This window comes from Loxodonta africana, chromosome 4, assembly GCF_030014295.1.
Source record: "Loxodonta africana isolate mLoxAfr1 chromosome 4, mLoxAfr1.hap2, whole genome shotgun sequence".
Classification (NCBI taxonomy): domain Eukaryota; kingdom Metazoa; phylum Chordata; class Mammalia; order Proboscidea; family Elephantidae; genus Loxodonta; species Loxodonta africana.
Window position 1 is genome coordinate 74518390 of NC_087345.1, and position 25154 is coordinate 74543543.

The following is a 25154-nucleotide window of genomic DNA, read 5'->3' on the forward strand; positions in this document are numbered from 1 at the left end:
AAACAGAATATAACTATGTGGGTAAAGGAAGGAGGACTAAACCAACTTTATCCTTAGACTACTTATGACTTGTGAAGTCATAAGGCTGAAGTCTGTCACTATTCTAAACATAATATAGTTGAAAAGCACTAAATCAGAAATCAGATGCCTCAGCTTCTTCATTTACCAACCTTGAGCATGACAAGCTACTTAACCTCCGTATAAAGGATAAAAGTACCCTCACCTTCCTTAGAAACCAAATGAGAAAATGTTAAGAATGAAAAAACTTTCCCTAAACATGATAAAGTTCCACACAAATGTAAAGAGCATCACTATTTTTTCTAAAGCAAATGAACCTTCATAAGGAAAGGTTTCTAGAGAAAAAACTAAAAAAGGAAGACTCATGCTAGTGACTCCATACAGCAACAGTTGTGTCTGCCAAAGGGTCTTAATATTAGTAGGTCATTCAAAAAGTACATCTTCCTTAGAGTGAAAGTAGAATATAAATGTGGTGGTACAATTTGTTCATCGGCTAGGTTTTGAGGCCAAAAAATCAAGGCTCTCAAAAACATCAAGTATACCACAGCCAAAGAAGTTAAAATATTACAAAACCTGCCTTGAAGAGCAGATCATTTCCTCTCCTATGACAGAACGGCTAAAATCAATTAATCACTTGATTTGTACTGTAGTCATTAAACTTTAAAATTGGAGTAAAAAAAGGGAGCCTATCTCCAGAGGTCAGGAATTTTGCGCTCCCCTTGTCCCTCCTTGCAAAGTGTGAAAGCTTCATCAGAGAACCAGTGTTGAGGGCACTGAATTGTTCTCAAAGGTTTAAATGGAGGGCTCTTATTGTAAGTCTGTTAATCTTTCCCCCAAGAGGTTGTACGTAGAAGGAAATGGGTATTAAGGTTAGTATCTATGATTATTCTACCATACAAAAGGAACAAAGTTATAATAAATGCTACACACGATGAACCTTGAAAACACTATGCTAAGTGAAATAAGTCAGACACAAAGGGACAAATATTGTATGCTCGCACTTACATGAAATGTCTAGAACAAAAGTATAGAGACAGAAAGTAGATTAGTGGTTCGCATGGGATGCGGGAAGGGTCAAATGGGAGTCATTGCTTCATGACGAAAAACTTTTAGAAACAAGTAGTGACAATGGCTGAATAACACTAAGTGTGATTAATACCACAGGATTGTATACTTGAAAATGGCTAAAATGGCAAATTATATATTGTATATATTTTACAGCAATTAAAATAATACTAGTATTTATGGCCTAAGTCCAATTTTTGTGGCATGGAGAAGTATTAGTACTCCATGAACTCTATTATACAAGCATGAGAGGCCATGAATGTTTCTGAATTCATGCAGTCTTTTGGTATTAGATAATAGTCAAGAGACATTTGATGGGCCTAAGACTAATCAAAGCTATCCTTGTATAATTTCTAACACAGTATGACAGAGATGTCTGGTAAAGTATAATGTATATAAGATAACTGCAGGTTTGGGAGACAATGAAGAAAGTCTGGGAGAATATTCAAATGCAGGAATCTTTCAGGGGCTGGATAAGAATTAACACTCTTATGGCTAATAGGTTTGTTAATGATAAAATCCTTTGTTAGAGAGATGTCTGTGAAGAAATGGCAAATTAGGCTGGCCAATCAATTTAGCCTTATTCATTCCTTTCTAAAAACAGTAGATCAAAAAGCAGAAGAGAAATACTCTAGCCATTTACAATCAGTTTCACATTAAGGGCATTTTCTTTAAAAGAGGTATGTGAGTCAGAATTGACTCCGTGGCAGTGGCTTTGGTTTTTGGGCCCGTATCCTGAGTGTTTCAGAGGATAGAGAAGCGCCTAGCTCACATGATAAAAAAGAAAGGGGAAAAAAATATAGTTTCGTGGATGTATCTCTACCTGAATTAGTGGGGCATTCTAAATTCCTCTAGTCACTAATTAACACAACTAATTTTTGGAGACTAGTTATCTTCGCTCCTGAGCTTCTTGATAGAATGAGAAACTGGTGACTCATTATCATTTGGGGAAGAACACTGATTCTCTAGTACAGTGGTTCCCTCGGTGTGGTTCCTGGATCCCTGGGGGTCCCCAAGACCCTTTTAGGGGGTCTGTGAGGTCAAAATTATTTTCATAATAATACTAAGATATTATCTGCCTTTTTCAATGTATTAACATTTGCACTGATGGTGTAAGGTGGGTAAAAAAGCCGAAGCTTTAGCATCAATCAAGGCAGTGACACCAAACTGTCAACTAGTATCATTGTATTTTCCACTCTACACACAGTTTAAAAAAAACAAAAAGGTCAGTTTGACTTAAGAATCATGATGAATGAAAATAAAATACGCACACATCTTTTTAACAAGCAGTGTGTCAAAATGGGAAGTACACACAAAGCACCTCTGCCATGTATCAAAGCATGATCGTTGTCAGGAGGAAAAGCGTTTGTGACTGAGCTGCAACCTGAACTGGCTGCTTTTTTTCCTTAAGGAACACCATTTTTGCTTGAAAGAGCAAATGACAAACTGTGATTATTTAGACTTCTGTATACTGCAGACATTTATCGAAAATGAACGAAATGATTCTGTCACTTTAGGGAAAGCAACTGACAGCATTTGTTGCCAATGATAAAATTTGAGCTATCAAACAAAATTAGAATTTTGGAAGGCTTTTATCTGCCTCTGTGAACTTGACAGTGTCTCAATAATTAAAGACTTTTCTGATAGACAGGTGGAAATATTAACAAGTGGGATATTTTTTGGTATTGTATGAAGTGTCAACATTTGGCCAATCTGTACGACTAAAATATGTGTTGTTACAAAATCATCCATTCAGGGTAAAGATCCATTCAGAGCACAAGATGGACCAAAGGATTTTAATAAAGCAGAGTATGAAAATGTTATTGATATGGTTTCAGATGTTATATTGCCACTAAGCTTTAAAAAAGTGTCACTAGTCCAGTTTTGGTATTCCATCAAAGAAGAATATCCACTATTATCTGAAAAGGCTGTTAAAATAATTCTACTTTTTCCAACTACTTCTGTTTGTAATGCTAGGTTTTCTTCATATAGTTCAGCCCAAACAACCTATCACAACAGAATGAATACAGGAGGTATGAGAATCCAGCTGTATTCTATTAAGCCAGACATTAAAGAGATTTCCAAAACTGTAAAACAATACTTCTTTTTGCTTTAGAAAATGTAGCTATTTTTCACAAAAATAAGTGTTTTGTTAACATACAATGGGTTTAGTATTGTCTCAGCTTCGGTTTTTAATAAAATAAATAATGATAGAAATAATCCACATAAACAAAAGCTCTTAGGGAGTCCTCAATATTTTTAAGTGCATAAAGGGGTTCTGAGACCAAAAAGAGTAAGAACCGCTGCTCTAGTATGTCCTCTAAGAGATATACTATTTCCAGAATTAAATAAAGAAAACACAGAGAAATAATAGGCATTCCACATCAACCACATCTCGCTCACCCTACAACTACCATGCCTCTTTTACCCTTGGAGAAACTGTTCAATGTCTGAATTTTCCTATGCAAATAATGTTGGAAATTCCCAACGTAACAACTTATAACACTGAGGAGTTAATATATACATCTGAAGAACTCATCTGCCTTATTGGGAAGGGAGACTTTACCAGTTGATCATCACCCCCAAACATAAGTGAAGTAGGGAGGCAGGTCTTCCTCTTCCTTCAGGCAGTAACATTCAATTTTTTCTATAGTTGGCTGTGCTGTTATCTGTCTCCCTCCCCCATACCCCTCTACACAATCAAGCGGATGAATACAGAGAATGGTAGGAACCTAGCAAGAAAGTTGGCACTGGCAGCATAAAAGTCCAAGAGAGGCTTTGGGGAGCAAAAGAAATAAAAACTAAGATAACGGTTAAGTTGCAGAATGTAATCGTTAAGATTGTGGGCTTTCCGGTCTAACAGATTAGTTCATACTTCAGCTCTGGAGCTTAAAAGTGGCATGGCCTCAAGCAAATTACATTAAAATCCTGCGGCTTATTTTATCTATTGTAAAATGGAAATATGAATGCCTACTTCACAGGTGTGTTGTAAAGTTTAAATGAATTAAGGTATGTAAGCATTTCATACAGTGTCCAAAATAGAATATACTCTCAATAACAGCAATTTCATTCAAAGCAGAAATTACTGAGGATCCTGGGTGGTGTGAATGGTTAACATACTGAGTTGCTAACATAAGAGGCTTACACAAGGAGAACTACAAAACAGTACTGCAAGAAACTAAAAGAAATCTACATAAATGGAAAAACTTTCCACACTCACAGACTGGAAGACTTAACACTTTGAAAATGTCAATACCACCAAAACCGACTGATAGATATAATATAGTCCTGATCCAAATTCCAACAACATTCTTTAATGAAATGGAAAAACTAATCTCCAAGTTTATATGGAAAAGATGGAGGCCAAAAATAGCTAAAGCAATATTGATGAAGAAGAACAAAGTAGGAGGCCTCACACTTCCTGATCTCAAAACTTAACATACAGCCACAGTAATCAAAACAGCCTGGTACTAGTTCAGTGACAGACACATAGACCAGTGGAATAGATTTGAGAACCCAGAAGTAAATCCACCCATCTATGGGCAGCTGATCTTTGACAAAGGGTCAAAATCCATTTAATGGGGAAGAAAAGTCTCTTTAACAAGTGGTGTTAGTAAAACTGGATATCCATATGCAGAAAAATGAACCAGGATCCACACCTAACATCATGTACAAAAACTTACTCAAAAGGGATTAAGGACCTAAATGTTAAAGCTAAAATTATAAAGTTCCTGGAAGATAACATAGGGTCAAAACTAGGAGACCTAATTTTCAGCATAAATAGCCTATCAAACAAAGCTAAAAATGTACAAATGGATAGAAGATAAAATAGATAACTTCCTAAAAATTAAATACGCTCATCAAAAGCCTTTACCAACAGAGTAAAAAGAGAATTTACAGACTGGGAAAAAATCTTTGGCAAAGACATTTCTGATAATGGTCTAATCTCTAAAATATATAGAAAATTTCAACAACTCAACAACAAAAAGACAAACAATTCAAACAAAAAAGGGGCAAAAAACATGAACAGACATTTTACCAAAGTGGACATTCATGTGGCCAACAAATACATGAAAAGATGCTCAAGATCATCAGCCATTAGAGAGGGATGTAAATCAAAACTACAATGAGATATCATCTCACCCTTGCAAAAATGGCTATGATCAAAAAAATAGAAAACAACAAATGCTAGTGAGGTTGTGGGAGGACTGGAACTCTTATATACATTGCTGGTGGGATTGTAAATTGGTACAACCACATATGGAAAACAGTATGGTGCTTCCTAAAAAAGCTAGAAATAGAAATACCTATGATCCAGCAATCCTACCCCTAGGTTTATATCCTAGAGATATAAGAGCAGTGACACCAATAGACATATACACAACTATGTTCATTCCAGCATTATTCACAATAGCAAAAAGAAGGAAACAACCTCAGTGCCCATCAATGGATGAATGGATAAACAAATTGTGATACATATACACAATGGAATACTATGCAAGTATCAAGAATAATGAGGAGTCCACAAAACATAACATGGATGACACGGATGAATTGGGAGGCATTATGCTGAGTGAAACAGAAGTCAATCACAAAAAGACAAATATCGTACGGTCCCATTATTATAAAAAGTCAAGAATAGATACACACACACACACAAATACTATGTAAACATAAGCACAATTCAAAAAAGGACAGAATAAACCTTTGGAGTACCTAGGAGAACACTGACTGGTATTCATAAAAAGTCTGCTAAAATAAAAAAAGCTAAACACATTGTAACAGAATACCTTCCAAAAAGAGTACTGCATGTGATTACACACACAAACATGTATGGAAATTAGCACTTACCAAAAGGCTGTAAAACTGCTTAATTAGAACAGACACTACTCTCAGCAAACGCATGCAGATGGGAAAATACGGTTTTTCAACTGGTGCTGGGGAAGATGAAGTGCTGGAACCTTGTCTGAATTTTATATTTGGAGAAAACAGCTTTATCACAAGAGGACATACCCTTTCTTTGAGGAGGAAACTAAATTCTTGGTGCTAGCGAAGAAAAGAAAAAAGAATTAAATAATTAAATTTGTTTGCACTTAATACTTCTACAACAGTATCACAGAAAATAAAAATCAGTATTAATAATTTAGCTTTATGATAAGTTTGTATCATTTACTATTTCACAGTTTATGCACAATTCTGAAATTAATGTTCTTTGAGAGTGCAAGATCAAAATGATAATCAGTATTTCAACAAGTTTTAAAAAGTATTTAAATTAAAAAGGAACATTTAATAATTTTGGAATTGAGTAATTGGTACTTATTACTAGTAACTTTACTTTCAGTTAGACACTGACAATTAAAAGCATAAAGAATGAAAGAAAGAAAATATTACTCAAATTCAAACAGAAGAGCATTTAAATTAGGCAGCTGGGGAGAGAATACTTGTCTATGTAAAATATAATAAGTTATATAATTCACTGATTTTATTTTGCAAAGATAACAATTCCACTTGTGCAGAGAAGACTTAATGATTAACTGTAAAATTTTTGTTTTACTTAGACTACTTAAACAGAACACAATGAACTAATAAAAAAATGATGAAGAAGCATAATTATTTTACAAGTTTGGAGAATTTTGCAGAGTTCTTACATTCTACTTACGGTAACAGAAAGTCTTAATCTGTTAATGCCCTACCTATATTAGCTAAGAGTAGTCCGACTTTACTAACAATGTAAGGCCTACTTTGCATTTTAATGGCTAACCTTGAAATATATTTGCTTTTGTTGTTTTAAAAAATGTATCTTTTAAAAACTCAGACTCATTAAAGAAAAAAAATTAAAAAATACAGATAAGTTAAAAAAGATGAAAATAAAAGCCTTACCTAATCTCACCTCCCAGAGACAAGTTAGTCACTGTTAACTTCCAGGTGTACTTACTTCCTGATGTTTATATGAATTTGAATGGTGCTTTTTGATTCTCCTTCCCCCCAAATAGGATCTTAACAGTTAAGTGATTTGAAATTCTACTCTGACATGTGCAGTTAGTTTCTTTGACTAAATGAAAAGTATAGTTAAGTCCATTTTCATACTTTATAAAAATAATTATTTTATGTATTGGCTAATAATAATATTATAGACAAAGCATACACGTTTATCTACTGTATCTACTGCTCCCCTCTCACCACTCAACTCACTGCAATTGGGATTCTTCCTCCACCACCAACAAGTACCTCTATACCACTGAAGCTATTCTTATTCTAGTCACCATGATCTCTATGGCCAAAGCAAACATTGACTTTTCAGTCTTCATCTTTCCAAATCTCTTAGAGGCACCTGACATAACTGATTACTTGGTTCATCTTGAAATTTTTTTGCCTTTGTCTTTTATTATGTCAGTCTCTCACTTTGTTCCTGGCTTTCTGGCCTCCCGTTCTCAGTCTCTTTTGCATGCTTATCCTCTCACATCCAACCATTTAATGCTGAAGCTCCTCAGAGCTCCAGAGTACCAGGCCTTCTCTCCCTAGTCAATGCTTTTTCCATATCTATTCAATCCTGTATCATCAATTAGTAGCTATATGTCAGCAACATTAACATTTATAACTGTAACCCAGATGTTCCTTCTGAGCTCAAGGTTCATAAATCCCACTAACATTTTATATGTTTCATAGACATTTCAAAATGAGTATGTACTAAACTGAATAATCTCTCCCTTGTAATAAGCAGTGAACCATCTCAGCAAATGGCTCACTGTTTAATCCAGAAAGCTGAAAGTTATCTTTAAAAATGCCTTGTCCTTGCGAACTCCAGTGATTCACTGATTTATTCAGCAATTACTTCTAAGTGCCTAATATGTGCTAGGTACTGTGCTAGGCAACAGGTATACAGAGTTAAACACAATTTCCAATGTCCCTACTGTATTTTCTAGAAGAGAAGACAGACCCTTTCTCAGGGTCACTGCTCTTGCAACATCCTCTGTCTGGAGCATTCTTTTCCTATTCCGCCTACCCCATAATTAATTACTCTTCGTCTTTCAAGTACAAGCTTAAAAATCATATCCTTGATTCATCCCTATCCCTGTCCCACACATACCAACCAGGTTTGGTATCTATGTTATTCATTTCCACAGGACTTTTTATACTTCTCTTTCAAAGAACTCTTTATATAGCTTATCTTCAGTTAATTAACATCTTTCTCCACATTAGATTTGTAAGCACCATAGGGCAGAGATTTCATTAGTCTTATTCTAAATCCTTGGCACTGAACCCACTGGCCAGAACACTGTAGTTGCCTGGTAAATACTGGTTGAATGAGTGAATGATGAGTAAATGAAAACAAGTATCTACCTCTTTGCAAGAAAATTTTTCAAGACTAAACTTTAGGATCTTACATAGAATAGTTATCCCCCTCCCCTGCCCCTGCCTTGTACTATAGCAGGAAAAAAAAAAAAAATGTAGGAATTTTGTGGTTACAATAAGTCTGGGAAAATATTTTCAAATGTTTTCCTTCAAGTCAGAAAATACAATCCAACCTATCAAAATTTTTATTTCAAATTTATTTACCAATTCATTGATTCTACAAATATTTATTAAATACCTACCACATGCCGCAGTATTCTGGGCACCTGTATAACAGTGAATTAAGTCCCCGCCTCGTAGGCGAAGAGAGAAAATAAACTAATAAACACATGTAGATCAGGAGGTAGTGAAGTGCTATAAAGAAAAATCAGAGGTAAGAAAGGTATAGGTGTTGACATTAAAAAAAGGTTGCCAATTTACACAGAGTGGTTGAGGAAGTCTTTCTTGTCTGATAATTTGATGGCTGAACAAAGTCCTCAAAAAAGGGAGCAAGCCATATGGGAGAAAAGAATCCCAGGCCCAGGAAACTGTAAGTACAACGGTTGAGGCAGAAGCCTGCTTGGGGCACTTAAGGAAAACAGCAAAAAAGAGAGAGTGGCTAAGGGGGGAAGAAAAGGAAGAGATAAAATCAAGGAATACTGGGAATTAGACCATGAAAAGTCCCACAGACCATAAAAAGAACTTAATCTTCGCTGGGTGAAGAGGACATCTTACTGAAGTACTTTTACAAAGGAGTGAAATGATCTGACTTGTTTTAAAAGGCCATTCTGGGTGTGCTGTGACAAGCAACTACGGTAAAGTAGAGCAAGTGGAGATGCAAGGAGACCCAGTTAGGAAGCTAATGCAGTAATTCAGACAAAGAGTGATGGCGGCTTGGAATAGGACGACTGTGGTGGAAGTGGCATGAGGTAGCTGGGTCTTGGATATATTTTTAAGGTAATGGCTAGGATATAGGGTATAAAAGAAAAAGAGAGATTAAGAGGAGAAACTAATTTGGAATCTGGATGAACACAGGTTCAAATTCCAACTCCATCACTTACAAACCATGGAGCCTCAGACAAATTACTTAATCTTCTGGAAGTCTCTGTTTCCTCATGGTATATCTCAGGCATTTTATGAAAATTAAATTTAATGAGATATGTAGGAAATATGCAACAGTCATAGCATCCAGTAGGCACTTAAAAAGTGGTAGCTATTACGACTATCATTTTATATAAAACTGTTGGACAAGTCATATCTAAATACTGCTTATCCTATTACAAGGAAGGAAATCATCAGTTAATATAACTCATTATCACTAAAAGCATTAACAATTGCCTAATATACATATACCAAAATGATGAACTGTATCAAAAAATCTTCAGTCCCAACTCCTGGGCTAAAGGATCTTATACTACCATGGCACTTGATTGACATATTTTATAGACAACAGTAAAGGATGAAATGGATTATTTAGAGAGGCAGCAAGGCAGGGACGGAGCTAAATGAGTAGTTCAAAGATTTTAGTTCAAGATCTACTAATAACTAAGGAACTCTTTGTAAGTCATTGAATCACTTCTGGACTTCAGTTTCTTACAAGTAAAATGGTAAATTTGAATTGCTTCTTACTTTTTCCCCTATTAACCTCTGTTTTGAAATATCTCACACTGCACATCATATTTGTTAAGGACTAATTCTTTTTTCCATTTAAATTATCTAAAACACATAGCTACATACATAAGTAAAAATCAGTAATACAATTTCTATTAGGCTTTTAAATACAATAAAAGTAACTCAGCTACCATAGTCCCTTCATAGACCTATAGGTTGGGAAACACCTGGCTAGATAATTTCTAAGATTCCCTCTAGTTTTAAAATTTCATAATGTTATGGCACTAAAAAACTGTAATATAACACTAAATTGTTATGTTCAAAGTCTGAGGCAATAATTCTTTACATTTATTAATGTGAAAAAAATACATGTTGCTTTCTTTAAAAAATGATATCTGAAAAAATTAAAGATTAATCTTGCTGCAAGATACTATAAATGGCTTACCTGTAAAAAGACTTGTGGAAAATCATTCAGGACTGACTCAAGTAATTCGAGGCCAAATGTCCGAGTCATTTCTGTCATGCCTACTAGCCAGTAAGGGGCGTCAGCATTAACCAACTGACAAAGGTCCTGGGAAAATAAATCAAACAATTTCATGTTTAGAATAAAATGTGTCTTTCAAAACTCACAGTTGACAAAAATAAGAAGAAAAAAAAAATTCTCTCTTCTTATAGAACAGTATTTTCACTCCTCAGAAACTAAGCATCAGTAACTCAAATTTTGGCAAGTTATATACTTGATAGATTCTAAACAATCTTATAACTACTAACAATATACAGTATGTACAGATAATCAGTTAATTTAAAATTCTTTTGGTGAAAACCCATTTAAAATAACTCTTTAATCCAAATTAATAAAATTTTCAGTGCAGAATCTTATTGTACTTAAAAGATTTATTCACAAAAAATAGGTATCTGTATATCAAATTATATGAAATAGAGCAAAAATTTATTTAAAATTTTCTTGTTAAAGGAATTATTTTATATATGACTAAAAACCAAAAACAACCAGTTGCTGTTGAGTTGATTCCTACTCATGGCGACCCATGTGTTTCAGAACAGAACTGTGTTCCACAGGGTTTTCAATGGCTGTAAGCTTACAGAAGTAGATCACCAGGGCTGTCTTCTGCTGCAATGCTGAGTGGTTTCGAACCATCAACCTTTCAGTTAGTAATTGAGTGCAACCATCTGCACCCTCCAGGACCTTAAAGCCAGTTGCCGTCGAGTCGATCGGATTCATAGCGACCCCATGTGTGAGTCTAGTCACTCCTAATGTACCTATTTTCTAGTTCTGGTTTTAATTCATTCTGTATCCTTAAAGTGAATTGTAACAGTTCATCAAGTTAATTATCTAGTATACAGTAAACACAGAAGTTGCTTTTTTATTAGAACTTTTTTCAATTTTACTTTTGACATATTTTAATAAGAAATATTAAGTCAGACATAAATTTTCAAAATACTCACAAAATTTTATAATAAAAATTATTTTTCTCAACTGAAATACCTGAAAAAGCATATATGCATCTTTAGCACAAGGTTTGAGGGTGCTGACAGATCTTCTGTTACTGTTTCCTTGTACCAGTACTGGTTGTTCTGTAATAACTGCAATCAAAATAGGATGGATTTTAGGAGTTCATAATAGCCTATAATAAATCATGTACACTATTTAAAAGTTATATATCAAATATATACTTGTTTACAGAACTATAAACATTAATTTTAAGTTCAGAACTATGCCTCCAAAGTGAAAAAAAAATTGGGGAATTTATTTTTACACAAAATGCCATAAAAACCACTCTTCATTACCACATATTCATTTTAACAAGCCTAGTATTTTTGTCCATATATCTGATTTTCCCAGTCTCCATTCTCCAGTCCCTTTATTTCCTAAGTTTGAAATTCATATAATCTTTGTGCCTTTAAATAATCAAACACAAAAGTTCACCATATAGTTAATCACAATATCGTCTCACCATCTGTACTAGAATTAACTGCTTGATCTGCCACAATTACTATGTCAGTGGTATAGATATTCACTAGCTAAGAGTCAGCTAGCATAGTGTTTTCCAACTGAGCATTTCTTTGAATACTAATAAGATGTCATTACCTGTAAATTATGCAAGCCTGTTTTAAATAAATGTTGCCTTACTTAATGACTATTTGAAAGACAGTCTAAGTTTTTCCTACCTTATTAGAAAGTATTAAAAGAGATACTAGCCTTCAGAGACACTCAGCTTAAACTATCAATCCCAGAATCATACTGAGGTTTTGAATTTATAAAACACTCATACTGGAAAATTGCCCTATTTTTATTAAATGTGATTATGAATACTTAACTAAGTATGCTGTACTGTAAGATTAATTCCTTAACATTCCAAACTGCTAGTAATTTCATCTGGTTTTCCCCTCAAGAAATATATAGAAAATCAACATACAAAAGTCATAGGAAATGTTCTAATCACCCAATGAGCTAAAAATGCCTGAAACTGAATGTGAAAAATCTGACTATTGACAAATGTTTAATTTCATGAAAAGTGAAGTCATTACTAAACAGTTACTAGCACTGCCATTTTTTACCAGTATTGCCAAAAGAATATTAAATGTAATGAGAGATTGTAAAGCACATAAATTATGCAAGGGAAAAATAGCCTTGTGTTTCTTGGTTATATGATACAGACAGGTTGCTCATGATTGTAGCACCTTCTGATCTTTTCAACTGATCATAGAAAATTTTACTGTTCATCAGGTAAGGATGATAAATGAAAAATATGATACCTCATTTTAAAAGTTATCAAATTACAGAAATTATAACAGAAACAGCAATTATCTGTCAGATCTTTGAAAGGATGTGTTTCTAAGTTTTAGGGAGTTTTTTCAAATTACAGAGAAAAAGATGTTAAAAATTACACTACAGGTATTTGATGAAAATATAAAACATTAATCTTTATATTATATAAATTTTCTTCACACATGTGAATAAGCAGACAAAAATTCACACTAGGGAAGCTCATTCTTGAGAATTTATCCTAAAGAGATAATACAAAAGGTGGAAAAAATTTATATGTAGGAAGACATTCAAAACAGCAATGCTAAAATATTGAATACAAAGTGTGTCCAATAGGAGACTATTATGTTATAGAATAGCTACAAAATATAATGTAACCATTAAAATTTTAATTATGAAGATAAAAGAATAACATGAAAAATTAATGTATAATGTAATGTTTGGTTAAAAACACATATAATGTGATGTTTCATTTAAAAACACAAAATTTCACCTTCAGTGTGAAATTATGCATACATATTAGAAGTAATATGGAAAGTGAAAAGTCAGCTTCTTAGAGTGATAAAATTATGGGGGGTTTATTTTTAAATTGCCACTGGGGAAAACAAGGCACTGATGGTTATTAACACACAATATCAGTAATAATGTTACGACAGATGCATTTTTAATGTATTCTAATCTTGGGGTACCCCAAATTCACAGGACAAAGGATGAACATCAATAAAAGTAAAATCATGTATGTAAGACCCATGTCCCATCAAAGGAAATATTTATTACTTTACCTTTGTGTCTTTCATCTTCAGCAACCATCCTCTCAAAAACGACAGTAACAACTTGTCGCACTGTAGCAGCAGCTGTATTATTTGTAATATTATCTTTTGTGAAGTGTAGCCGAAAACAAAGAACAATTGCCTAAAAATCAATTTTTATTTAGTGTGAAATAAGACTGAAAAGTATGGCTATTAACTTTATCTGATGTAACCCATGCAAATTATAATAGAACTATTACAGAAAGTCCAAAGAAACTTTTAAAAATAAAGCATTAATTGAAGACTCTTATTACTCTTTGCACTTTCCAGTTTTTGGTCTTTAGAAATATTTCATAATTAAAAAAAAAAACTTTTAAAATAGTGAAATAAGTAATGGAACAGTTGTTATATATTACCAAAGAGGGTGGGAGTGGGGAGGAATTGAGAAATAGGTATCATACACACAGCTTATCTAGTGTAAAAGCTGAAAGAAGACTTTTCACCCACTTAAGGGACACAGGTAAATTTAAAATGACTTACATATCACATCCATATGAAAATTATTTTTAAAGGGGGAAGGGCTATTACAGGGAATCTAAAACCTCAAGGCAACTGTGAACACTGACACCTCTCAAAATATTCTTGTTCTCACTTCCCTTTTCCTCTACTCCTATTCTCTGCTACTTTTCTCTTTCCTATTGGTAACTAAGCCTCTCAGCTGTACCCAAAGGGCTTTACTTAAGCCTAACTTGATTTCAACTCTAATCTGGGGAAAACAAGGCCCTGATAGTTATAAATGTATAATATCAATCATCACAATAGCTTACAGGGATGTGGCTTTTGCTTTAAACAGCACCAGACTTTTCTCTTTCAGTTTATTCAAATACTGCTCAAAACATTTATATACTTTTGCAATTAAGTTTCCTACCTTAGAGAGTGCCTCGTCATGAACTACTGTATTGGTTGTCAAAAGAACAAGAACTGTTTGAAGTAGCTTAAGTTCTTCAAGACTATTTTCCATTAGCTGCCAAAGCATGTTAATTATATTGCCAGCTGCAGTCTGTAAAATAATTATTTTAATTACTGTCAACAAATAAATTATATATACCTAAGTAAGAAAATGTACACAAACCTTCCCTCTCCTAGAGAGAATTTCTTGATCACAACAACAAAAATCATGTTTTTAGATCTGCTGACCCAAACACATGTCTCTCAGCTAACATGAAACATGAAACCAACGAATTTTCTTTTCAAAAAAGTAAATTACTCTAAAATGTAATATCCCACTTGAATATACTTAAACAGCAGCATGTAGCTCTGAAATACCTGGCCAAAATCAAAGTTCATTTCTAGAATAATATGAGTGTATTTCATTTGGACATTTGTAAATAATATGGACATACCCAAATTAACTGAGTCTGCTACTGGTTATTTTATTATTTCACCTATAACATGTTATAGAAATAGCAAAATGCAACTTAAATTAACAACACATTTATAAACTCAATTAAATCAGACATTGTTTAGGACCCCATGGTAAGGGCAAAAGAATTTACCACTTCTGTTACATAGAGTACCTTATGGAGTACAGGATTAAGGTAATATCATTAAATTTGAAAACAAAACAGGACACAGATTAAGAGGGACAAAATTTTTTTTTTTTTTGCTTTACCTTCATAAGGTTAGATACAAACAATGCACTAAAGTTAATGAACAACAAATTATCAATTCAGATGCTCTAGGAAACAAACCAATAATATTCCCTCCTACCATTTTTTAAAAATTGCTGAATTATATTAAGTAACTATGCAATAACACCGAAAATTCGCTTGATTCTCAAAATTGCTATCTGTACTACTGAACTGTGACTTCTTAGATTACAAATGACTTGAAAAAATGCACTTCATCTTTATTCATTCTTTAAGAGTGTTTAATAATTAGACAGTTTGGCAATATTTTTAAATTAAGCAGTTTCCTTCAAGAACACTGTTTTATAAAACTGACTTACATTAAATATCAAGTATGTTTCATTCTCCCCTTATAAAAATTCCTGATTCTATTCTTAGATGCACATTTCAGATAAAAATCTTCATATTACCTCAGACACAACTTCATGTGACATTAGTCTCTGAATAGCTGCCAAACATAGCTGAGTGATCTTCGGTTCCTTAGTTCCACATCCCATTAAAAAAGGCTGAACAACTTCTGAGCTGTTCTCTTTCAATGCTTTAGAATACATATAAAGTAAATTATTAAATTTAATTCATAATTAGGAATAGATACTTTGTATAATTACAACCAGCAATGGCAATCTTAATAAGAACTGCTTTATGGAAAATAAATACCAAAATAAAAGTCCTGTAGTAAAAGTTAAAATATTTCAGCTAGAAACTGCAGATATTGTACCTACACTATACCCCTTAACTACAGCTTTCCTTGCTTTCTCCTAGCACTCTGTCATTTGGTTCTCCTCCATCTTCTGCTATAAACTCTAAGGACATTTAGTGTATGGGTTCTCAGAAATTCTGTCCCGTCTCAGAGAAGCACCCTATTTCTTATAGTACAGGAGGGACACTATGAATTGGAATTTATACCCTAGAGCAGAAAAAGCAATTTAAAATAGTATACAATATATATATATATATATATATATCATCCCAACACATTCGTGAATGAATATTCAGAAGCTCCCTAGAATTTTACTATATGCCTTAAATTTATATATCCCTACTTTTTCTTTAAGAAATAGACACAACCCATTAAAAACAATAACATCACTCTTCTTACTACTGAAATATTATTTCAAAGTAATTATATGTATATGCTATAATCCCAAACCTTAATGTGATTCCTTCTACCAAGCCAAGTCTTTGAGAAGTTTTCAAGTGGCAACAAAAACATATGAGGCTAGAAAATGCACAAACTGAATTATACATAATTAAATTTACAAAAATGAAATTAAATCAATATACACTTACTGAATAACTACACAAAGATGAATAAGACAAGTTTGTCATCCTCAGGAAATCTGAATAAATAACATGGAATTCTAAGTCAAGAGAACATTGAACATGTGTTTGGTATGTTTTCAAAGATACTAAATCCACCAATTTTTGAGGCAAGACATGTAAAAAAGACATACAAATCTGAGTTTTTAAAATGTTTTTTCAAAAGAAACCTAGAAAAAGTCATCCAGAATCACCATTAAAATTGTAAAATCAGTGTTAACTTTATCATCTAAATCCCCACCTTTCTTTCATCTCCCAAAGCTCCTTTCTTATGATAAATAAAAACGATAATTTCCTGTTAAAGCAAGCTGTGCAAAGTGCCTCAGTACCCCAGCATAAATTACCAATTCAGCAGATCTAAGAAACGGCAAAAATGACCGGCAAAGAAGTGTGTTTCCAAAAGGGTTCCCTCTCATTTCCTTGCTTTCTTGTTTATAAGGATTTTATACATGTATAACAATGTCTCAAACCATTGGTATGAATTAAAAGATGACCGTGAAGTTCAAAAAAACACTATTCTAAAGCAGTGGTTAAATATCCCACCATATTCAATCTTGCCAGAATCACTAGACTATAAGGCTACCCCTACCACCACTGAGCATTCTTTACTATTAAATGTGATTCGAATTCAGAGCTTTCAATAGTAACAAGGTACATTTGTAATTTTTATGATGTTAACATGTGTTTCTCATTTGATCATCACAATAATCTTATAGTTTATCATGGCCGAAGACCCGATTTGGCCCAAGTGAAACAATAAGTAGACTGTAAAGCCAGAACGTGAAAACAGGTCTTCTAACTTCTGGTTCCGTATCTTCCTGCAACATCATGCTGCAACTCTTTAACGTAAACAGTACTCTAACGATAATGGAAGTTAAAAGTGCCAAAAAAGAACTAATGATTTTCATTTTAAAGTTGTCTGCCTAAAGTCTTCAGACAAAAAGGAAAGGGATCCTGTCATTATTAAAGAAAAAAACAAAAAAACAATTATTGTATTAGAGTCCACAATGTCATTGATTTTAAAATACACCAGTAATATTACGAATAAAGAAACCTAGTGTCGATTTAACTATGACATAAGCTTTTTAATCACTTAAATTTCTTCCTCAGAATTTCATTCTCCAAGCCATCAAGAACACTGGGGATGCCTCGTTTCTTGAAAGAATTTTTCACTATTGTCTCTGGGGTTTTCTTCTAAGCCACTGACACACATTCTACATGACTTGATGCTGGCTGTTTCCTGATCTTACCACGAGATGCTAACAGAAAGATTTTATACAACTAGGGTGACATTTTAAATTTCACCTGTGTAGTATCCACAATACACGTAACTCAACTGATGCAACAATGATATAAACAGCTATGATAAAGTTCACAAAAGCACCAGTAAAGACAACTACAACATTGCCTGGCCCACAGTGATTCTAAGGTGCTATCAATTGTAAGATGCATGCCTGTATTTCAGGGATGTTAAACTGTAAAAAAAACAAAAACAAAAAAACAACCATACATCTTAGAATCAATTAAAAAAGGAAATCACAGTAAAATGCTGAATTGTGTCAGTCTATCAAACTGAGATTGACTTGAAGTAGTAATAAACATAATTTTTAAAAACCTTATTTTAATGTAACTTAAAGGAATCAAAAACCTATTCCTCTTCTCCTTCTCACTTTTTTCCCTCCCCAGTTACATGAAAATATAAAGGTCAGAAAGGAAGTTTCTACATTATCTAGAATTGATGACCAACAAAATAATTTTAAAAACCTGTTGCTCTATGTCTTTTGAAACACAGTCTAAAAAGCAAAAAATATATATACCATATCTAGATCAAAACTTGATAAGAGAAAGCTAAGGGAAAAAAAGTTACATTTTTTTTTTTTTCTGCTTCTTTAAAAAATGATAGTGGTCCTTGAAAGCAGAAATTGATCTTGCTCTTCTGATGGAGGGATATTTCTTCTGTCTTTGTATATAGTAATTTTAATGATATGCTACTAAAAGGTAGCTTTATAGAAAACATTCCTTAGGCAAAAGGAAAGGCTGTACAGTAACATAAAAGACATCTTGCTTTAACCACTTTATATATCATTCCAGAAAAAAGAAAATGGTTGATCCTTTTTAATCAAACTTCATAAAAATAGCTTTTGGGGGAAAGAAAAGGAAAAGTTTATTTTCCACTTAAGTCCTATAATACGCATAACTCTTTTAACAGAGCCAACACTGTATGTTTGGTAAGTATTGCATTTCCAAATTATATAACTGTGAGATCAAATGATGCACTTTCACACACCTGAAAGAGATCCAGGAGGGTCCCCATATCCTAGGGGTTTCCTTGCTCTGAGCAGTTTCACTGCATAATTGTAGTTTTATCCTGGAAAAAAAGAATTAAACTAGGATACCCCACTAAAAATCACATTAACAGGGGTTAATAAAAATTTCATTGTGATAAACAACAAATTTTAATTTTTGTGAAAGAAATAAAACGTGACTTAGAAATGATTTCTATCCTCAAAATGCTTAAAATCTAGTTATGAGGAAGACTGATATTCCTAAGAAAATTTTAAAAAAAGAACTTCTAATGAGTTCAAAAGGTCTGAATAGATACTTAATTGATTCAATGATATGAGGGCAAATAAAAGCAGAGGTAGTTTTATATTAAAGGCATACTGTAGGACAGGGAAGGATTATTCAACAAATGATGCTGGTACAATTGGTTAGTAATTTTGCAAAACCAAAACTCAACCAAACCCACTGCTGTTGAGTTGCTTCCGACTCACAGCAACCCTCTAGGACAGAGTAGAACTGCACCCATAGGGTTTCCAAGGAGCACTTGGTGGATTTGAACTGCCTAACTCTTGGTTAGCAGCCATAGCTCTTAACCACTATGCCACCAGGGTTTCCTAATTTTGCACAAGAAAAAAAAAAATCTAAATCCTCACACTGTACCATACATTAATAATTCTAAGGGGAAAAAAATCAAACTACAGAAAAACTAAGAAAATAAAGATGAATGTTTATTAACTACGTAGAATGAAAAGGGCTTTCTAAAACGAGAGCAACAAAAGAAATCAGAGGAATTAATTACATAAATGACAAGCATCTGTGATGGTTAATGTTACACGTCAACTTGGCGAAACCATGATTCTCAGTGTTCCATAATTATCCTCCATTCTGTGATCTGATGTAAGGGGAGTCTCCTTGGGGGTGTGGTCTGCATCCAAATATATGGATGTTCTGGCAAAGCTCTCTCTCTCAATCCTGCATCCAACTTCTCATCATCTGACCTCGGTTCTTGGGACGTGAGCCAGCAGCCTGCTGCCTAACCTCCTGCTCTTGGGATTTGCCAGCTCCTGCAGCCCCGTGAGCCAGCAGCCTGCCGATTTTGGGTTCCTCAGCCCCTGCAACCACTTGAGTCAGGAAAAGCCTCCAGCCTGATGCCTGATGCACAGATTGGGGACTTGCCAGCCTCCACAACTGCATCAGCCATTTCCCTGAAATAAATCTCTCTGTATACATATGTCTCTGTGTGGGTATACACACATATATACACACACACACACACATATATACACACACACACACATATATACACACACACACACACATATACACATGCTTCACTGGTTTTGCTCCTCTAGAGAACCCAGCCAAAGACAGCATCTAATTAAAAAAAATTAAAAGGTAAATGATCTGGGGAAAAAATGATGTAAACACAAAGGGACGCTAATATTTTTGCTATACAAATAGCTAAAGCAAATTGATAAGGAAAACACAAAAACTCAAAGAAATGAGTATAAAATAAGAAAATAAATAATTTAATGCATATAAAGAAAACTGTTCAACATAAAAAATGTAAATTAAATAGGAAGTCATTTACCGATTCAATTATCAAAAAACATTTTTTAAAATAATAATCCTGACAAGGATGCTATAAAAATACACTCATTGTTGGTAAAGGTATAAACTTTCACAATCTTTTCAAGAATTTTAAACAAGTTCATTTGTGATTCCAAATCTAGAAATTTATCTTAAAGAAATAACTCTAAATACTGAAAAATGCCTAACATAAAGGAACGGTTAAAGAAATGACAACTCACTTGCTGAAATATCATATAGCAATTAAAATTTTTAAAAAAGATGGCATCGCAGAAAAATACTTATAATAAAAGGCAGGATACAAAATTAAAAATTTAAAAAGGGGAAAAAAAATCCAAGGGTGGGCGGGAATAAGAACACATTACATTGTACACAAACTGTGTCATCGCCCTGGCCAGACAGGTCAATTTGTGATTTCATGTCTTCTAGCCTAGATTATAGGAATAATCTCCTAACTGATCTGTTTTAGTGATGTTACAATGAAATATATCCTCTACACTGAGACAGAATAATTTACTGCTTCAAACTCTCTAGTGGCTTTCCATCAAGCTGCTCTGGCTGTCACACTATGTCCCTTATGATCTCCTTGATATCTATTCTCCCCTTCATACTTTATATTCAAGCTATAGTTGAATAATGTATCCAAATACACCAGCTGTTTTATACCTCATGTGTTTGTTTAAAGAGTCCCTTTTATCTTCTACTTCTTCATCTTACTTCTACATGCCTGGCTAACTCCTCTTCAGGTTTCAAGACTGAGCTTCTGTTTCCAGGCTGCAGTCACACAGCAACTTTGTATATACTTCCACCTTGGCATTTATCACACAATATTAAAATTGTATTTACTGGTCTATTTCCTTCACTACTCTGTAATCTGGTTAACATAAACTAAAAAAAATGACAAAATTAAGGTACTCACATAATTATAAAGTGTGAAATTAAAGAGGGAAGAAAAACACACGAATGGCAGCACTAACAGTCTTGCTTGCATCTTGGAGTGATTCATTTATTCAGCCTACATTTAATGAGTGCTTACTCTTCTCCATGTAATATGGCAACATGAGGAAGGATAAGATACTGAACCTAAGCGTAAAGAGTACGTCATCTAGAAAGGAAAGTTTCTGGCAAAAGGAAATATATTTTGAATTTTAAGGACTTCAAAAGGCATATGGAGGAGCATGTATGGTAAACAAAATGAATAGCACAAACATACTTCAAGTATATTTCTTATATTTCCATATAATGAGTTATATTGCTCATTTTTGTATGTCCCCTAGTGCTTCTTACATATTTCCTTACTAAGAATCCATTGCATGATATATTCTAGAGATGTCTGTAAAATATCACAAGTACATGTGTGTTGACAAGATAGAATATACTAAATAAAATAAACAGATAAATTACCTTTTAACACAGGGAAAAAAAAATCCAAAGTATATTTACTCATTGCTACTTAAATTAGATACTTTTAAGTAATAAAGTTATGTAGAAATGAAAAAGATGGAGGAAAACTGTGTGAGAAAAGAACACTTCAAGTCATACATAATGATTATCTATGAAATATTCTATATGTATACTGACAGTAGCTGAAAGCCACAGGTAGATGTAACTGTTATGATTTTGGGTAGAAGTTATACATAAATTGTAAAAGATATCACAACTTCATTTACTTCCTTGTTTCAAATACCTATCTAAAAAGTAGATTCTCTGTTCATGTAATTTATGCGTAATGCAAGCCTTCTCAATTTCTAGTATATTATAAACTAGGATAATAAAAAAACGATTTGCAATATATGGTAGTCAGATGAAAGATAAAGGCATTTAGCCTTGTAAATGAAAAACTATGCTGTTAGCTCTCGTTTGCAGAGTTTATTTTTAAAGAAAAAGAATATTTTGAGATAATGATCTGTACATGTGAATCAATGCTGACATTACCTGGCATAGCATTCCCACTTATGTCAGCATTCATGACAGCAGTGAAAACAAAGAAAAATAAACATTAAAGGAGGATGCTTAAAAGAAGAGGAAATGTAAAGCAAAGACTGACTCTACAATGTAAATAAACTTCCTTTCGAAAATAAATCGAAGAAAACTAAAGTTGGCTAGAAATCTATGTTGAGTATAATTATCAGACTAGTTGATCCTAATCAAGAGTCTTGATTTTTATAGCAATCTTTTGTATTTTCTGAATATGCAGGGGTATATGAAAATTCAATATCCCATGTCATTAGATACTCAATTGTTTGGTATCTTTGACATCCAATACAGCACTAAAGTAATACCCTATATTCCCCTATAGTCTCAAGGACTATAGAGATGTAAGCATTTCTCAAGAAATTTTTTAAAAAGTTAACCAAACATTTTTCTCAGTATTAACTGTACTCTGTATTAACTATGTAGGATAGAAACAATACACTAATTTAGACTCTTGTTTTTAAGAGCCTTTGATTTTGAAGATGACAGTGGTCTACAAATATCTCTCTTTGTAGGTATCAGCTGCTATAAATACCTGGTAAAAAAAATACTAGGAAAAGTTTAGATGCTAATAAACCTCCTCAAATTCATGGCTTTGGGTACTATAGTGAATAAAGTACAAACTATTAATTGTATTACATAAAGATCTCTTCTAGCTTGACCTGAATAAAGTTAACTGAATTAAAATGAAATTAACAGCCTGTCTATACATTAAACTCAACTGACTGAGCCAAAATTTTTCTTACTCGTCCCTGAGATTAACTAACCAGACATTTTATTTAAATATAGAACACTGAAATAGACAGTGATCCTCTGAAGACATAAAACTTTTTTAATCTTCCATCAACTACAGAACCAATAAAAAATTCTATTACTGGAGAATAATTAAAGGACTTACCACGGTATAAAAAATGATAGTAGCAAGGTAAATACCCTTAATGATATTCTAATATAACTAGCTACTGTCTCCAACTTCCCCACAGTCCACTAATTTCCCCACAGTAGCTAATCTACCCAACACGCATCTCCCACAACCCATGCGCCCACCTCCCAAGCCAACCACCTTCGCCTTTTCCCACCACATCCCTTCTCAATATACGTAGAGACTTGCCACAGCTGTGAATAATGCTATAAAATTTTTTGGTGTTTTGAGAGACTGTTCAAAATCAGGAAGAGATTGTGAGAAACAGATGCAATTTAGGAAAACTAACCCTAAGGGCAAATTTCCAGTAAAGCTGGCTAGCCTAAGTAAAATCCACTCCCATCTCCATACCTAAACTACCCCTGAAAATCTTATCTTGAAAATTAAATTTGAAATTCCACCAATATGAGATTTAGTGGCATCCTTTTAAAAAATGTAAATAGGTTTAGGAGAATAAAAGAGGTTCTTTATTATTTGGACTTTGCATATATTAATTTAAAAGGACTGCTTCTCTCCTATAACTAGCTGACTTTCACAACACTGATGAAAATACAGATTAAAGGATCAGTGAAGTAAGCATGAAACACTAGGGAGGGAGTGGCTAGTATGGAAACTTTCAGGCACCGTGGCAGCACAGTGGCAGGAAGAACACGGTCTCTGAACAGTCAACCCTGGATTTCAATCTGATTCCACCACTTATCACAAGACCCTGGGCAAGTAATATAATCTCTTTGCATCTCAATTTTCTTTTATAAAATGAGAATAATAATATTTCTCCATGAGGCTGACTTATGTCAGAGTTTAAGCTGATGACACAATCACCTTTAACATAACAGATTCTCATGAAACGCCAGTTTCCCTCTTTTCCATGTTCATTACTGAGGCAAGAACAGAAGGCACCAAAAAAGAGAAAGGAGTAAACTGGGTAGTGAAAGGGTGCCAAAGAGAAACTCTAGAAATTTCCTCCTTGAAAACCATATTCCACCAAGAAGGGGTAAGAAAACACTTTTGCTTTCTTTTCTCATTTCTTCCTGACTAAATTGCCTTAGACCTTGTACTCGAAACCCAAACAGTACTACAAAATGTATTAAAAAAAACTTACGAACTGTTCATATAGTAAGGATAAAACAGAACTTAGAAGGTGGACTGGGAACCTACTTTCCATTCACTTCAATACAACAAATATTAATTTAATAGCTTCCATGGGGAAGGCATGTCCTAGGTAATTATCAAAAGGTGGAAGAGAATGAAAAGATGAGTAAGAAGAAAATTCTTGTCCTTAAGGAGTTAGTAATTTTAAGTTTCCTGATTTCAAAGAATTTTTTAATATTCATCTCTGGGAAACCCAATCCATCAGGTTATAAATGAAAGACTTACATTTTGCGTATCACTATGAACAGCATGCTACGGCATGAAGAAGAGATGCTACAAAAAACTCATGCCTTTTTTTTTTTTTTTAAGATTCTGCTTTTATTATTAGTCAATTTTTCATTCGCTGTTGAATTTTTAATGCAAAAAATTACCTGCCAAAATTTCGGTGTTTCGTGCAGCTATTGTTTTAACTTTTATTATTCCTGATTCAGCAGCCTGCAAGAATAAAAATAATTAGAACCAAAAAAACTTACTATTAACATGAATTGTGCAGAGAAAAATCATACATGATAGATAAAACCTCAAGCACAAATAGAGTCAGTCACTAACACCTTTCTTTATTTTCAAAACATAGATACTAAGCCTGGTAGTGACATATACATTAAATGTGATCAAATATGATTAATTCAATCACAGACAAACTATGTACCACCCTATGTTGCCTT

The 25154-nt window shown here is 33.5% G+C and overlaps 1 protein-coding gene across 11 annotated transcripts in view; it reads right to left on the bottom strand.

Annotated features, from left to right (window-relative positions):
* Window positions 1-25154, bottom strand: part of MON2 (MON2 homolog, regulator of endosome-to-Golgi trafficking) — a 146925-nt gene that overhangs the window by 103999 nt on the left and 17772 nt on the right. For 7 of the 11 annotated variants that reach the window (XR_010321818.1, XM_023558375.2, XM_023558371.2 and 4 more), the window contains exons 2-8: window positions 24861-24924; window positions 15659-15786; window positions 14489-14620; window positions 13594-13723; window positions 11531-11628; window positions 10472-10597; window positions 5935-6129 (exon numbers count right to left, since the gene is read on the bottom strand). Coding sequence is in view for 10 of the 11 variants with exons in the window: in XM_023558375.2 (XP_023414143.1) it covers window positions 5935-6129; window positions 10472-10597; window positions 11531-11628; window positions 13594-13723; window positions 14489-14620; window positions 15659-15786; window positions 24861-24924 (873 nt within the window). In the remaining variant the exon portion in view is untranslated. Of the gene's footprint in view, window positions 1-5934; window positions 6130-10471; window positions 10598-11530; window positions 11629-13593; window positions 13724-14488; window positions 14621-15658; window positions 15787-16538; window positions 16589-18855; window positions 18937-24860; window positions 24925-25154 lie in introns of those variants that run through there. The other 4 variants (XM_064283935.1, XM_023558379.2, XM_064283936.1 and 1 more) reach the window with 4 other exon arrangements.